Source organism: Saimiri boliviensis, chromosome 8 (genome assembly GCF_048565385.1).
Source record: "Saimiri boliviensis isolate mSaiBol1 chromosome 8, mSaiBol1.pri, whole genome shotgun sequence".
Taxonomy (NCBI): domain Eukaryota; kingdom Metazoa; phylum Chordata; class Mammalia; order Primates; family Cebidae; genus Saimiri; species Saimiri boliviensis.
In genome coordinates, this window is record NC_133456.1 from 29521936 (window position 1) to 29539866 (window position 17931).

General features: G+C 40.5%; 1 protein-coding gene across 1 annotated transcript; it reads right to left on the minus strand.

Annotated features, from left to right (window-relative positions):
* Window positions 1-1067: 1067 nt before the first annotated feature.
* Window positions 1068-17583, minus strand: CSTA (cystatin A). The gene is made up of 3 exons (XM_003941649.3): window positions 17337-17583; window positions 5102-5203; window positions 1068-1298 (listed from the first exon to the last, which is right to left on the minus strand). Exons 1-3 carry the CDS (start codon window positions 17400-17402, stop codon window positions 1170-1172), a joined length of 297 nt encoding a protein of 98 aa, XP_003941698.1. The 5' UTR covers window positions 17403-17583; the 3' UTR covers window positions 1068-1169.
* Window positions 17584-17931: the final 348 nt, after the last annotated feature.

Here is a 17931-nt window from a genome sequence, read left to right on the forward strand (position 1 = left end):
ATGGTATGTAATTTATGTCTCAATAAAGGTATAAAATAAGAGGAAAATGGCAATTAAATGGAACACATGAATTTGGATTGGTTTTTTTTTTTTTTTTTTTTTGAGACAGAGTCTTGCTCTATCACCCAGTCTCCAGGCCATCATGACCTGCCAATTTCCTGATTTTGATGGTTGTATTTCAGCTTTGCCTTGGAGAGTATCCTTGCTTGTAGGAAATGCACACTGAAGTATTTGTTGGTGATGGGGCATCATGGCAAGTAACTTAGTCTCAAATGTCCAGGAAAAAAAAAGTGGTTTTTTTTTTTGCAACTTTTCTCTATGTCTAAGACTGTTTCAAAATAAAAATATAGGCTGAGTGTGGTGGCTCACACCTATATTTTATATATATATATATATATATATATATATATATATATATATATATATATTATATGCAATCCCAGCACTTTGAGAGGCTGAGGTGGGCAGATCACTTGAGGTCGGGAATTGGAAACTAGCCTGGCCAACATATTGGACCCCTGTCTCTAGTAAAAATACAAAAATTAGCAGGGCGTGGTGGCAGGCACCTTTAGTCCCAGCTACTCAGGAGGCTGAGGCAGGAGAATTGCTTGAACCTGGGAGAAAGAGGTTGGAATGAGCTGAGATCACGCCATCACACTCCAGCCGGGGCAACAGAGCAAGACTTAATCTTAAAAGAAAAAAAAAGGTATACACACACACACACACACACACACACACACACACATATACATACACACACATACTTTGTAAAATGCCTGATTTAATTTTGAAGTATGAGGGTAGAGATGGAATGTTGGGTTCTCAGCAACCACAAGGAACAAGGAGGCTGGTGAACTGATAGTCCACGATCCAGCCTGCCTACGGTGAAGGTAAGGGTGGTGCTATCCTTTAGCCAGTTGTATTAGGCTTGACTAGTTTTTGTAAGATTTCCAATGACATCAATTTACATGGAATTTATACTCTAAATCAGTAACATGGGTTTTGAGAAAGAAAAGATAATTTTTACTTAATATAATACATGAGAAATAATTGAAGAAATATATATATATTTTTTGAAAGAATGCATCTTTATTGATGGTTACATTTATCAGCAGGGATCATGACTTGGTAGCCAGTAGAAGGAATCAGAGCGCTTTGGGAACATGTTGCTAAAAGCCAGTCAGCTCGTCGTCCTTGCTTTTGTCAGTCTGGTATCCAGAAAGCACCAAATCCTCATTTTGTCCGGGAAGACTTTTGAATACTTTCAAGTGCATATAACAGTTATCACCTGCTCGTACCTGAAAAGTATTTAAAAAAAGAGAAAGCAAAAAGGAGATTTGTTCAAATAGGTCTATGTCGAGTGAGAGATCCACAGGTCTATAAAGACTTCTGTCCAAAAAGCTGCTGGGGAACAGCATTGCTAGGCCTAGCCCACCATTCTTAGATTCTTTGTTTTCATAAATCCACCACCTTATTTTAGGAGAGAAAAAGTAGACTAGGCCAGGCGTGGTGACTCATGCCTGTAACACCAGCACTTTGGGAGGCCAAGGCAGGCAGATCACAAGGTCAGCAGTTCGAGACCAGTCTAGCCAGCATTGTGAAACCCCGCCTCTACTAAAAATACAAAATTAGGCGGGCGCATAGTGGTGTGTGCCTGTAATACCAGCTACTTCAGAGGCTGAGATCTCGCCACTGCACTCCAGCCTGGGCGACAGAGCGAGAGTCTGTCTCAAAAAAAAAAAAAGTAGACTAAAGGCATGGCAAGAGGCATAGGTCCTAGGTTTATTCATTTTTATTTTTATTTTTATTTTAGTATAATCTGGGCACAGAGGACAGCATTTTATTTTCAAAGATGCGTAGAACAAGAAACAAGTGACAGCCTATGTTTTTGGTGATGCTGTTTTCTGACTCCCAACTTGGGACACTTTGTTTGCTATACAATCTGATAAGGGAGAAGAAAATCAGAATTGCTCTAGAAAATTTGGGATGCAGGGTTCCCATACCCATATCATAACCTACTTTATAAATGCCCACTGATAGGATTGAGCAGAGCCCAGGGGCCAGACACCCTCCCTTCTAAAGTAAAGGGGTTGGCCTGGCATTGTGGCTCACGCCTGTAATTCCAGCATTTTGGAAAGCTGAGGCAGGTGGATCACACGAGGTCAGGAGTTTTAGACAAACCTGGCCAACATGGCGAAACCCGGTTTCTACTAAAAACACAAAATTAGCTGGGAGTGGTGGCACACACCTGTAATCCCAGCTACTTGGGAGGCTCAGGCAGGAGAATCACTTGAATCTGAGAGGTGGAGGTTGCGAGCTGAGATCGTGCCACTGCACTCCAGCCTGAGTGACAAGAGTGAAACTTCATCTCAAAGAAAAAAAAAAAAAAGCCAAGGGGTTTTGCTAGGAAGTCATTGATATGACATAGGTTGAAGCAGAAGCAGTAGTTTGGACGTGAATCTGAGACCTAGAAAATTATAGTAAGATTTTTTTACTTTGGTTCTTGCTTGACACAATAAATATTCTGTCTTATAAAAATATTTATTGTGCTTCTGATGTCACTTCCTATCCTAATTTTAACAAATGCCATATATCAAATGTTTACTGTGAGCCAGACACTATGATGAGCATTTTATATATATGATTATATTAAGTTAGTATTATAGGCCTGTAGAAAGGTGGAAGAATGAAAATGTTATAGATGTGGAAGCAGAATAAAGACAGATTTAGTGATTTGCCATAAATCTCTCAGCTAATAAGTGGCATAGCCAGTATTCAAACCCAGATCTGTTAGGCTCTAACAGCTACATTCTTTTCACTCTACAGTGTACCTTTTTTGGGGGTATTGATGGGGGAATGAGGCCTCGCTCTGTTGCCCAGACTGTAGTGCAGTGGTGTGATCACAGTTCACTGTAGGTTGAAACTCCTCGGTCCAAGTGATCCTCCTACCTCAGCTTCCCAAGTAGCTAGGACTGCTGGTGTGCATCACCACGCCTTGGTAATTAAACTTTTTTTTTTTTTTTTTGTAGAGACAGGGTCTTGCTACGTTCTCCAGGCTGATCTCAAACTCCCAGCTTCAAGCTATCCTCTCACCTTGGTTTTACAAAGTGCTGGGATTACAGACATGAGCCACCACACCAGGCCAGTGTAACCATTTAAAAGTTCTTATTTTGTACTTTATATTAGAGACAATGTAGCCAGTAGTTACGCTCAGTCCATCTGGGTGCAAATCCTGACTCTGCTCTTACAGTTGTGTAAACTTTGTTAGTTTCTTCACCACCTGGGATCTCAATTTTATCATCAGTAACCCAAGAGAAGTGATTGTATTTATCTCATAGATTTGTTGTGAAGATTAAATGAGATAGTACATGCCCTGCTCTTAGAATAGTGCATGGAGAATTCTAAGTGCTCAGTACATTTCCAGCTTATTTATTCCTCACAACACCCTGCAAAGTAGGTTATTACCCTCATTGTGCAGGTAAGGGAATGAAGGCTCAGAGAGGAGGAGGAGCTTCCATCACAGATTTTGACCCATAGAACAAATTGAACAAGGGTTCGAACCCGGGACACTCTGACACCTAAGCCTGTGGCCCTTCCATTCTACCACCTGCCTCTTGATAGGTACTTGAGATCCATAGAGAAGGTCATGTCACTGGCAAGACCTTAAATCTCAAGTGGCTCAGAGCAAAGGGATCAACAGCCAGACTGCCAGGAAGTAAGAGGGAACTGGGATCTATGGCTGAGATCCATCCAGTAGGGAAAATTTGATAGCAGAAGGAAGAAAAGATGAGAGAGAGAAAGAGGGAGACTGATTAAGAGAGGACAAAAGGGTGGTCAAGGGAAGAAATTTTCAAGGAGAAATTTTCAAGAGAGTTATCTGATGAACTGTTGAAGAAATGTGTGAGCTGGTAATATGTGAAATGTATGCATTTGAATTAACCATAATTTATTAAAATAAATATCCTAATGTTGATAGAATGTTTCCTATCTTGGCTCATAATCATTTTTAACTAGAAAACTTTTTTCCAGCCATGGAGAAAGCAGATTGAGAATGGAGGAAATGGTGCCATTGTTTTCTGAGGATACAGCAGGGGCTCTTTCACCTGTGTCTCCCCAGGACCTGGTCTTTACTAGGAGCTCATATTTGGCAGAACAGGGCTAATCCATGTACATATAACTCAGTACTGAAACTTTCTTATGCTGAGCTGACTAGCTCTACTTACTTAATTTTTTTGCTGAGGCCATCTTTTAAAATTTTTATATTTGAATTGAATTGTTCGTTAAAGAGAAATAAGCCACATTGTGCCCTGGCCAAATAGCTAAGTAAATAGCTAAGATTAAGTAAATACCCTTGAATATTTGTTTTTACTTTTAAAATCGGAATTATCATCTTAATACATAAGGACAAAAATGCCTCTCAAATATTCATGGTTGACTTGTTAAATTGGTTTCCTCTTGATAACTTCAATTAGAACTGGATGAGTGCATCATGTAATTTTTTGACAGAGCTATAAAATTAATTTTTAAACTATTTTAAATACTCCACTGCTTTAAACCTAAAATGCCACAAGTTAAATATACAAATTTGTGTTACAAAAATAGTATTTACATTATATTAATCAAAATGCTTATTTAAAGGGCAAAAATGCTTTAAATTATTTTCCCAGCCAATGGTTTGAGTCATTATTGTAATCTATTTAATTTAGACATGTAGAATCATACAGCTTTGAGGTGGAATCAGCTTCAAGATACCATCTGGTCCAGCCCCACACCTTCAGGCAGATGAGGCGTGAGCCTCCCTCCTTACCTAAGAAGCAGCACAGCCACACATCCAGCATGCCCTGAATTGTTACGAAATCTTTTTCTATACAATTTCCAGAAATCAAGAATCAATGTTATAAAGCTTTCTGAATTCACAAGAAAAGAAAATGGTATCACATCATCTACCAAATTTGAGAGTCTACCATTTGAAAGGTATCGTGTTGGGCATCTTAATTTAGGACAACCATAAGGAAGGAATTATATGGTAGGGAAATCAGGGAACATTTTACATAAAATGAGAAACACATCTTTTGTGCTAAAGTAAGTGCTGAACTCTAACCTTAATGTAGTAATTCGTTCCAGCAACGACTTGAGTTTTATACTCCACAGCTTCCAATTTTTCGTACTTCTCATTTGTTTTTTCTTCAAGCTGTGGTTTAACCTAAAGAAAAGAGGAAACAAATAATCAAAGCTATATTAGACTCCACTTATGCAATTTATACATCTGGAAACCTCATCCTCCTAAAAGTCTTCAAAGATGGTAATGAGATCTATGAACTATTTTAATTATTTCAGTAGAAAATACCTATTTTAATATAATTACGTAGGTTAAAATGTCAAATTGTGTTGCTTTAGGCTGAATTAACACCTCAGTGTGGTATGCAATATAGGAACATTTTGATGGCTAAAACTCTAAGAGTTGTATATATTTTTGATTAACAAAAATCAGGAGAGCAATAATTACTACCTGATTAAAACATTATTTTAATTGGGAGGCTGAGGCGGGTGGATCACGAGGTCAAGAGATCGAGACCATCCTGGTCAACATGGTGAAACCCCGTCTCTACTAAAAATACAAAAAATTAGCTGGGCATGGTGGCGCGTGCCTGTAATCCCAGCTACTCAGGAGGCTGAGGCAGGAGAATTGCCTGAACCCAGGAGGCGGAGGTTGTGGTGAGCCGAGATCGTGCCATTGCACTCCAGCCTGGGTAACAAGAGCGAAACTCCATCTCAAAAATAAAAAAGAACAAAACATTATTTTAAAATAATTTCAGACTTAAAAGTTGTGAAATTAGTATAATGAGTTCTCTTACATCATTTACAGTTCCCCTAATTTTGCCATTTTGTATAACAGTATAATCACCAAAATCAGGAAATTAACATGGCATAATACTATTAAATAGTCTCTAAACCTTGTTAGAATTTTGCCAATTATCCTGAAAATGTCCCTTTTTCTTTTTTTCTTTTTCTTTTTTTTTTAAAGAATAATAAGAAAAAGAATAAAGAGGAGGAAGAAAGAGAAAGAGGAAGAGGGAGAGAGAATGGGGGTATTGCTTTGCTGCCCGGGCTAGAATGCAGTCTAAATATGGGTATACCTATAATTGTCCTTAATAATGGAGACATGAAAGAAAATGAGGGAAGAGAGTAACAAACAAGGAGCCAACCAACATTTCGTTTAAACTTCTAAGTTGATATGATGTGGTACTGATAAGAATGTATATTTTGTGTAAAGTGGAGAGTTCTATAAATGTTAATTACGTTTACTTGTTCCAGATCTGAATTCAAGTCCTGGATATCATTGTTAATTTTCTGTCTCATTGATCTGTCTAATATTAATGTTGAAGTCTCCCACTATTATTGTGTGGGAGTCTAAGTCTCTCAATAAGTCTTGTATGTCTGGGTATTCCTGTATTGGGTGCGTGTATATTTAGGACCTTTAACTCTTCTTGTTGTTGCATTGATTCTTTTATCATTATATAATGTCCTTCTTTGCTTCTTTTGATCTTTGTTGCTTTAAAGACTATTTTATCAGAGGTAAAAATTGTAACTTCTGCTTTTTATTTATTTATTTTTGCTCTCTGGTTGGTTGGTAAGTCTCTCTCCATCCTTTGTTTTGAGTCTTTGTGTATCCTTGAATGTGAGATGGGTCTGGATGCAGCATACAGTTTTAGTTTTTTGTCCAAATTGCCTGTCTTTGAATTGAGGAATTTAGTCAATTTAAATTTAGAATTAATAATGATATATATGAGTTTAATACTGTCATTTAATATTAGCTGGCTATTTTGCCCATTAGTTGATGTGAATTCTTCATTATATTGATGTTCTGTACTTTTTGGTATTTTTTAGAAAGGCTGATACTGTTTGTTCCTTTCTATGTGTAGTGGTTCTTTCAGAAGCTCTTGTAAAGCAGGCCTGGTGGTGATGAATTCTCTGGGTGCTTCCTTGTTCACAAAAAACTTTATTTTTCCTTCACTTATGAAGCTTAGTTTGGCTGGATGTGAAATTCTTGGTTGAAAGTTCTTTTCTTTAAGGATGTTGAATATTGGTCCCCACTCTCTTCTGGCTTGTAGGGTTTCTGCTGAGAGATCTGCTGTAAGTCTGAAAGGCTTCCCTTTGTGGGTAACCTGACCTTTCTCTCTGGCTGCCCTTAGTATTTTCTCCTTCATTTCAACCCTGGTGAATCTGACGATTATGTGCCTTGGAGTTGCTCTTCTTGAGGAATATCTTTGTGGTGTTCTCTGTATTACCTGGAGTTGAATATTATCCTGCCTTACTAAGTTGGGAAAATTTTCCTGAATAATATCCTGAAGCATATTTTCCAGCTTGGATTCATTCTCTTCGTCACATTCAGGTACACCTATCAAGCGTAGATTAGATCTTTTCACATAGTCCCATATTTCTTGGAGACTTTGCTCATTCCTTTTTATCCTTTTTTCTCTAATCTTGTCTTCTTGTTTTATTTCATTGAGTTGGTCTTCGACCTCTGATATCCTTTCTTCTGCTTGATCGATTCGGCTGTTAAAACTTGTGCATACATCACGTAGTTCTCGTATTGTGTTTTTCAGTTCCATCAATTCACTTATTTTCCTCTCTAAATTTTGTATTCTTGTTGACATTTCGTCAAACCTTTTTTCAAAGTTCTTAGTTTCTTTAGATTGTGTTAGAACAAGTTCTTTTAATTCACAGAAGTTTCTTATTATCCACGTTTTGAAGCCTGCTTCTGTAATTGGAACACACTCGTTCTCCATCAAGCCTTGTTTCGTTGCTGATGAGGAACTGGGATCCCCTGCTGAGGAAGAGGCGTTCTGATCTTGGGTATTCTCAGCCTTTTTTGACTGTTTTCTTCCCTTCGTTGTAGATTTATCCATCTGTGGTCTTTATAATTACCGTCTTTGTAATTGGGTTTCTGAGTGGACGTCCAACTTATTGATTCTCAGCGCCGAAATCTGAGCAACCCACTGCGCCGACCAAATCAGCAGTGTTAAGATTGATGGTGCTTTTCTGACTCTGCACCAAGAACCTACGCTCTAAGGCGCCGGCAAAACCGCCTCGCTGGTCACAAGAGTCGCGCTGGCGACCCGTGGGGCTCCTCAGCTGGGAATCTCCTGGTGCGTGAGCAACAAGAATTCATGTGAAGGTGTGGCGTCCTCTCGTTCTTTGCGTTTTCGTGGGAGCTACAATCCCGAGCTGCTAGTGATCAGCCATCTTGGATCTCTCTCCCGAAAATGTCCCTTTTTCTGCTCCAAGATCTCAATTAGGATCCTACATTGCATTTAGTTGTCATTTCTCCTACAATCTGGGTTCATTCCTTTGTTGTTCATGACCTTAACATTTTTGAAGAATACTGGCCTGTTAATTGGTAGAACGTCCCTCAATTTAGGTTTGTATGCTCTCCTCTTATGTTAGTATTATACATTTTTGTAACAATACACAAAAGGGATGTTGTGCTTTAGTGCATCCTATCAGGAGCTACATTACATTACTGGTGATGTTAATTTTGATCACTTAGGATGTCTGCCAGGTTTCTCCACTGCAGTTACTATTTTTTTCTCCTTTGTAATTATTAAGTTTCTTGTGAGGAGACATTCAGACTATGCAGCAGTTCTGTTTCTTGTCATACTTTCATTCATGAATTTTAGCATCCATTGATGGTTCCTGCCTACGACAATGATTAATTGTGGTGTTGGCCAAATGGTAATTTAAAAAATAATTTTTTGTACATTTATTACATGGAATTTTACTGTAAGAAAGAGCTATTCCCTCTTTCCTCTTTATGTAGTCAATTACTTATTTAATTAAATTAATTGATTAATTTTTTGAGATGGAGTTTCATTCTTGTTGCCCAGGCTGGAGTGCAATGGGTGATCTCGGCACACTGCAACCTCCGCCTCCCAGTTTCAAGCTATTCTCCTGCCCCGACCTTCTGAGTATCTGGGATTACAGGCGTGCGCCACCATACCGGGCTAATTTTGTAATTTTAGTAGAGATGGGTTTTCTTCGTGTTCTCCAGACTGGTGTGGTCTTGAACTCCCAATCTCAGCTGATCTGCCCACCTCAGCCTCCCAAAGTGCTGGGTTTACAGGCATGAGCCACCGTGCCCAGTCTATTTATTTTTTTGAGAGAAAGTCTCCCTCTGTTGCCACTCCACAGGCTGGAGTGCAGTGGTGCAATCTTGGCTCATTGCAACCTCCATTTCCTGGGTTCAAGTGATTCTCCTACCTTAGCCTCCTGAGTAGCTGGAATTACAGGCTCACATCACCTTGCCTGGCTAATTTTTGTATTTTTAGTAGAGATGGGGTTTCACCACGTTGGTCAGGTTGCTCTCGAACTTTCGACGTCATGATCTGCCTGCCTCAGCCTCCCAAAGTCCTGGGATTACAGGAGTGAGCCACCTTGCCCTGCCTTATTTTATATAATATGACTCATGGATAATTCTTTGACTCTGTGGATTACAATTCATTACTCTTTATTTTGTTATTCAAATGTTCTAGATTTGGCCATTGGGAGCTCCTTCACCTGATACCTGTGTCCTTTCAATATTCCTCCATATTTTATAAAACCTTCCTTACTTTCTGACTCTACGGAAGTAGAATCAGATGTTCCAGGTTTATCTTGAATTATCCTTGCCTCCTTACTGGAATCAACTATTTCTTCAAGGAGCCCCCACTCCTTTTATTGGAGAATGGTATTTAAGTCCAAAGATTTGGGTGCTGTGTCTCTTGTTACTAGATGTCATTGCTTCTAGGCCCACTCAGTAGAAAGGGCTACAAAATAATATGTCTGTGTACTCACACACATGTGCATGTATCTTTACTCGTATGTGTGTGCATATATACACACATTTATGTGTGTGTCATTATATATATACATTATGTATGTATGTAGGGGTGTGTGTGTGTGTGTGTGTGTGTGTGTGTGTATTCCTCTGATTAAAATCAAACACGATGCTGGGTGCAGTGGCTCATGCCTGTAATCCCAGCACTTTGGGAGGCCAAGGTGGGTGGATCACCTGAGGTCAGGAGTTTGAGAACAGCCTGACCAACATGATGAAATCCCATCTGTATGAAAAATACAAAATTAGCTGTGCATGGTGGCGCATGCCTGAAATCCCATCTACTCAGGAGGCTGAGGCGGGAGAATTGCTTGAACCTGGGAGGCGGAGGTTGCAGTGAGCCGAGATCGTGCCATTGTACTCCAGCCTGGGCAACAAGAGTGAAACTTCATCTCAAAAAAAAAAAAAAAAAAAAAAAGAAAGAAAAAAAAATCAAATACCACAGGACTCATTTAGTCTTTCCCCTTTCCTTATTGTAACTCCTTTCTCAAACACTGAGGAAGAAGTCTGGTTCTTATTACTTGCAATGTATTTGCCTATTTGTTCAGTTCTAGCATATATATAAAATACTTTTAGAATTGCTGACTTATACCTCTGTGGGAAAAAAAATACTAACTAGAGTGCAGTATTTGGATATAAAAAGACCCTGTGATTGCATGGGCTTACCTGGATAATCCAGGATAACGTCTCCATCTCCAGATCCTTAACTTAATCACACCTACAAAGTCTTTTTTGCTGTGTAAAGGACCCTAGTCACAGGTTCCAAGTATTAGGACATGGACATCTTTGGAGGGCCATCATTCTGTCTACCACAGAGGGATATGGGCTTAAATGCCAGCATTCCTGAACCAAGCATGAGAAGGGAGACAGAGTCCCAAATTCAACTTTCACTGAACCCATCAGCTTTCTGCACAGTACTTCATTCCCACTCTCAGCTGGGCCTGATATGCGAGAGTCTACTATGACATGCTAAGTTCCAGAGTGTACCCAGGATGATATGCAGATGAGGCATTTGTGTGGTGTCCTGACCGACAAAAATCGTGTTCTTCGTGTTGGCCAGGAATGGTATTCAGCAATCAGGTTTATTTTACTAAGGGGAGTGTGTGTGTGTGTGTGTGTGTGTGTGTGTGTGTGTGTGTTGTAAGATGTGACTTGTGGACATTTGTTGTCTGAGTATGTTCTGAAGGGTATGGGGCTAGGCACTGAGGATGCAAGAAATGAAGTCACCTGGCTAAGAGAGGAAGGGCTGGCTGAAGAGAGGAGAACAGAATCTAGGGAGGAATGAGATCCAGCAAGAGATAGGATGAACTGGAGCATTTTTCTTACCAGAAGCCTGCCATCCCCTGACAGGGGTCCTCAATCCCTGGGCTACAGACCAGCACCCATCCCTGGCCTGTTAGGAATTGGGCCGCCCAGTAGAAGGGGAGCAGTGAGCCAGTGAGCATTAAGGCCTAGGCTCTGCCTCCTGTTAGATCAGTGGTGGCATCAGATTCTCATAGGAGCTCGAACACGATTGTGAACTGTGCATGCAAGAAATTGAGGTTGCATGCTCCTTATGAGAATATCATGCCTGATTATCTGAGGTGGAACACTTTCATACCAAAACCATCCCCTCCACCCCATCTGTGGAAAAATTGCCTTCCACGAAGCTGGTCTCTGATGCCAAAAATGTTGGGGATGGCTGCCCTAAGAAAAGTAGGAACTGTGACATCCTGCTGGAGGGACCATGGGGGATGGGAGAGACTAAGCACCTGAAGAGAGGTTCACATTTGTGGGGTTTCTAGAAAAAGACCAACAAATATGACTAAAAGATGTTCTGGCAGCCCTGGGTCCTGTCCGGGTTGTTCAGCATTAATTCATAGGTTTGTAATGGGTGAGTTTTCTGTGGCACCTCGCTTTGGCAAAGTTCTTTTATCCTGGATGGATATGCGATGGCAGTGGGTGTGATCTTTAACTGAGAATTAGAATGCCAAGAGCTCCCAGAGTCAAGGAAATCGTCATTAGTGGAGGGGTATTTGAAGCTATCCTCTGGTCCTGAGGTCCAGGCTGGATGAGAGACTGAGTGGGCCTGGACATGTTCTCATGAAGATGGCAAGGTAGGTGCCTGGAGGATTCTGGTGTGGCTGAATGACAGGTTCTTTGGGTGTGGGACAGTGGGAGAGGTGACTAATGAGGAGGCTGTGGTCAGAGAGGGGAACGCAAATTTGTGGATGGCATGCTAAGTTCCAGGGTGTACCCAGGATGGTATGTAGATGAGGTGTTTGTGTGGTGTCCTGACCGACAAAAATCATGCTCTGTGTGTTGCTCAGGAATGGTATTCGGCAATCAGGTTTATGACTAAGGGGAGCATATGTGTGTGTGTGTTATGTGCATGCACACTGCATGTATAGTAGCCCTTCTAAAAATAATTAAATAGTATTTCTTTCCTTTTCATAAACATGCTCAGAATTCTTATCAAATGCTTATTAACATATTATATAAGATAATGGATCAGCAGTGATGATCCGGAGGCTTTTGCTATTGGGCCATTCATTTATTTGGTTCTTCATGACAGCGATTGTGGCTTTTCATGAATGGGGCTGCGTATGGTTCTGTCTTTCTTTATGTGTCGTTCTTAGCTCCATTCTACTTTATACATTTCCACAGGGGCAGGCACTATATTATGTCCTTGCTACCCCCATAGCAATTCACACAGTTCTACCTAATCAATGTTTTCTAAATGAAAAGACCACAGTTGTTTTCCATCCTGACAACTTGTCTCCCCTATAGGAAAGATAGTATAGCAATGACCTCAGCTAATACAGAGAATCTTGGAAAAGGGTTTTCTTCCGAGTGTGTTTTAGTACATAATGCCACAATGACATGTTCAGTCTGTTATCTTCAGAATGGGAAGCCTTCAAAAACATTCAAGTTTTCCTAATCGCTGTCCCCTCTGCTTGCCTTTCTTTTTTTCTGCCCTCATCCAATATCCCTCTTTCACTGTGGTCTCAAATTCTTTGGTCATGCAGTTATCATTTGTCTTTGATACTCTTCCCTTCTCTGTGTGATCTCTTCCTTCCTTCTTTCTCTGCTTCTAATGGGGTTCTTCAGTTGGCCTTCCACTAAGAAGCTCTCTGAGAGGGCCAAGGAAAACGGATAAACTTCAGATCCTCTAAGAATACTTGCACTTTAACAGATGATTTTTTAAAAAAAGAAGTGCATTTAAAAAATCAAAGGAATAAAGCCAGCAAGTAAGGGACAGGTAGTGGAGATTGACCTTGAATTACCAGCACCTACCCATTTTCCCTATTCCTGAATGGGGACCTCGCTCTGTAATTTTGGAGAACGAATTGACTCAAGTTTCTCACCTATAAAGTGGCTATAATAATACCTACCTTTTGGGGCTGTTTATCGGGGTGTAAATGATGTAATTGATGTGAAAGTGCTTCTTAAACTATAGAGTTTTTCAGCTCTTCCTCTACCTTCTAACACTGACCTGGGAATTGTGCCCTAAGGCTCACTCCTGCAAGAGAGAGCAGATAAGCGATAACTGGGGCTTTAACACCCCAGGAGCTGAACTGCCACACAGTAATTATTCGCCTGAAGGGAAGAAGGCTTCCCCAGCAATCAGGAACATCTTTTCTGGTCTAAAACCTATGATTATAAAAAAGTACTCTGGTGGGGCGCGGTGGCGCACGCCTGTAATCCCAGCACTTTGGGAGGCCAAGGCGGGCGGATCATGAGATCAGGAGATGGAGACCAACCTGGCTAACACAGTGAAACCCCATCTCTACTAAAAATACAAAAAATTAGCCAGGCATGGTGTACATGCCTGTAGTCCCAGCTACCCGGGAGGCTAAGGCAGGAAGATCGCTTGAACCCAGGAGGCAGAGGTTGCAGTGAGCTGAGATTGTGCCACTGCATTCCAGCCTGGGTGACAGAGCGAGACTCCGTCTCACACACTCAAAAAAAATACTCACTTGAATATTGTTTTCTATTATGTTCCAGATATCTCAATTTTCCCGACTACCCTGTAAAACTCCTAGAGGCCAAGGGCCATATCTTACAGCCCTAATGTAGCTTTCGTAATGATTAGCATAATGCTAGACACTTAAGAGACATACAAGAAATGCACCTACCATGAAATGATTCATTGATAGTCATTTCCTATGTTTATTTATTTATTTATTTATTTTTGAGACAGAGTATTGCTTTGTTGGCCAGGCTGGAGTGCAGTGACGTGATCATGACTCACTGCATCCTCGACTTCCTGGGTGCAAGTGGTCCTTCTGCCTAAGCCTCCCAAGTAGCTGGGACTACAGGCGTGTACCACCTGGCTATTTTTTTTTTTTTTTTGTATTTTGTGTGTGGATAGAGATGGGATTTTGTCATGATGCCCTTAAACTCCCCAGATCAAGCAATCTGCCCACCTCGGCCTCCTAAAATGCCTAGATTACAGCCATGAGCCACCGCACCCAGCTCTCTAATGATTTATATTTTTTAAAAAACTTTAAAATTTTTTAATTTTTTGAGATGGAGTCTCTCTATGTCATGCAGGCTGAAATGCAGTGGCACAATCTCATCTCACTGCAATCTCTGCCTCCCAGGCTCAAGCGATTCTCCTGCTTCAGCCTTCCAAGTAGCTGGGATTACAGGTGCCTGCCACCACATCCAGCCAAGCTTTGTATTATTAGTAGAGACAGGTTTCGCCATGTTGGCTAGGCTGATCTCTAACTACTGACCTCACGTAATCCACCCGCCCTGGCTTCCTATGTTGACTTACACATGAGGCTGGTGCTTCCACAGAGAAGACAAACTTACCACAGTCTCTCCACTCAGTGTATTTCCCTTTCCTAACTAATTTCCTCTGTGTTCTGCCACTGTGTGGTGGAGAGGGCAGGCAGTCAAACACTGAGGGTGAGATTACTTCTTTTTTTTTTTTTTGAGACGGAGTTTCGCTCTTGTTACCCAGGCTGGAGTGCAATGGCGCAATCTCGGCTCACTGCAACCTCCGCCTCCTGGGCTCAGGCAATTCTCCTGCCTCGGCCTCATAAGTAGTTGGGATTACAGGCACGCACCACCATGCCCAGCTAACTTTTTGTATTTTTAGTAGAGACGGGGTTTCACCCTGCCAACCAGGATGGTCTTGATCTCTTGACCTCGTGATCCACCCACCTCGGCCTCCCAAAGTGCTGGGATTACAGGCTTGAGCCACTGTGCCCGGCCGAGATAACGTCTTAATTAGGTGACTCTTAATCTCTTTTAATCTTGGTTTCATCATCTATAAGATAGACATAATACCTTCCCTGCCTGTCCCAGGGGCTATGAAGATCAAATAAGACTTTGAATGGAGGTCAGGTGAAGCTTTTAAAACTGCAAAGCCCCTTTCTGGGGTGAGGTAGCTGTTGTTAATGCTTCTCTCTCATTCCACCTCTCTGATGAAGCTGGAGTTCAAGGGAAGCAGCCCCCCATCTACACACACTTTCAAATTAATTTTATAATTTAAGATGAGACTCACAGATAGGTTTTTTTTTTTTTTTTTTTTTTTTTGGCACTTCAGTAACTAAGAACAAGTCATACAGATAGGTGTTATTAACAATGCAAGGCCTTCTGGTAGCTTCTTATTTTAAAAATTATTAGTTCTTACTAATCAAGTGATAGGCTTTTAAAAATCATTAAAATTTTCTGTACTTTCTCCATTTCAAATCTATTTTTCCCTATCTTCCTACAGCTCTGATTCTTAGAGTCTCAGAGGGACCTTTTTAGGGTCAGGGATGATTTTAGCCACAAATTTGAAGTAACCAATTGTGTTGCCTCCCCTATGCACATTTCTGTTTCATTTTCAAATCATTTTTTATGCACATTATCTCACTTAGTCCTTTCAGCTCTGAAATTGATGGGGCAAAAGGTGTTACCTTCATTTTTTCAAATGAAACAGGTTTTATTTTTGGCAACCTGACTTTTAAAGCCCCATCTCCCACTGGCCTTGTACGATGCCATATATCTCTGGTCCTGCAGGCAGGTGAGGTCATGGAGAGCAGCAGCAGCAGCAACTGGGAGCCTGGTAGAAATGCAGAATCTCAGACCTACCCCCAGTCCCCTTGAATCAGGTTTGTCAAGACCTGCAAGTGATTCATGTGCACCTTCAAGTTTGAGAACATTGATCTGATAGGGGGATTCACATGAAGGAATTACTGACTTAATATCATCTTCTCCCAGAAAAAAAAAAAATCTTTCAGGATATTTACTCATTAGAAGAAAAAAAGAACTCTTGAAAGAGAAATAATTAGTCCCTAAGAATAAGTGATGGGATTCTAGGCATCTGGTCCCTTAGAGAGCTTTCTAGTTGCCCGAACATACAAGAGCCCAACTCTTATAATCACACAAAAAGTTGATCTTGTTTGCCAAGCTGTCATAGAATCATGTTTCAGAGAGCAAAAGCAAGAATAATACTATTAAGTAGTCTCTAAACCTTGTTAGAATTTTGCCAACTATCCTGAAAATGTCCTTTTTTCTGACACAAGAAAATACGACATCAAACTAAAAAGCTAAAATAGTACTTTGTACATGTTTTTCTTAAACAAAATATGCAAATAAATGTTTACTATATAGATGATATCTAATCAAATAGCACTTAGAAAAATATATCAGGGCTGGGTGTGGTGACTGATACCTGTAATCACAATATTTTGGGAAGCCTAGGTGAGCAGATGGCTTGAGCCCAGGAATTCAAGACCAGTCTAGGCAACAAAACAAAACTTCATCTCTAAAAACAAAACAAAACTAACCCCCAAAATCAGCCAATCAGCCAAGTGTAGTGGCATGTGTCTGTAATCCCAGCTACTCATGAGGCTGAGTGGGGAAGATTGCTTGAGCTCGAGAGGTTGAGGTTACAGTGAGCGGTGATCACACCATTGCACTCCAGCCTGGATAACAGAGTGAGACCCCATCTCTTAAAAACAAAACAAAACAAAACAGAAGAAATGAAAAATGTATCAATCTGCTAACAACATTGAGTAGATTGCCTTTACAATGTCATTCTTCATTCAATCTATTTTTTAGAAAAATTCCCTGCAGTGCGTTCCAAGTCTACTTCATCAAATTATTAACAACCTTAGTCTTCAATTACACGTTGGCTTCACTTGATGAGATTAGAAAAGTTTCATCAGAAACTGAATTAGTAAACCTAGAATCATATCTTGTAAGAGATTTAAAGTTGATACAATACAAATTATTCTTTTACAAATGGAGAAAATGAAGCTCAGAGAAGAAATGTGATTTGCTCAAGGTCACACTCACAGTTCGGGGATTATTCGAGGTTTCGTCTGAAAAGCTCTTATTTCATTTTAGTTGTAAAGAAACCTGAGCAAAGCCATACACATCCTGAAGTTCTGGTTTTCATGTTCAACCACATCCTTTCCACAGTATCAACCTATGAATCAAGATTTCGGCTCAGACTTTTTCCTGAATGGCATCAACTCACCTTATCAACAATCTCCTGGATTTCTGGAGTGGCGGGTTTGGCCTCAGTTAAGCCTCCGGGTATCATTTTGACTGACTACTTCTTTGCTGGGCAGAATGTTGGAACCAAAGTGAACAGGGAAGCGTGGAGACTTGTGTTTTAAAAGAGGCATTCACTAGCTCCGCCTATAAAATGCTTTATTTTCCACCAACAGCAAAGAGGCATGGGGAAAATGAATATGCCTCCAAGCAAGTCTTCTTGCTTCCTGGACAGAATATGCTACATGGAATTTGGAAGAAAGAGGGGTTGATGGTTGAACAAATGGGCAAGTACAGGAGTCATGTCCCAACAAGATCAAACGTCCCTGCCTTCTCTTTGACAATGGTTCAATCCTGTTGCATCATCGGAACTGTGAAATCTGAAGCCACAACCAGAATTTCCAAATGTTTTAAAACTTCTAACACAATTTTTTAAAAGCAATATTTACTAATAATGTTAAGTTGAAAAAGCTCAAGGTGAACCACTGTCAGTTAGGAACTATCTCTTTCTCCTCCCCCACCCCCCCTTCCTCCTCCTCCTTCTTTTCCTTTTTCTTCTTTTTCTTAAAAGACACATT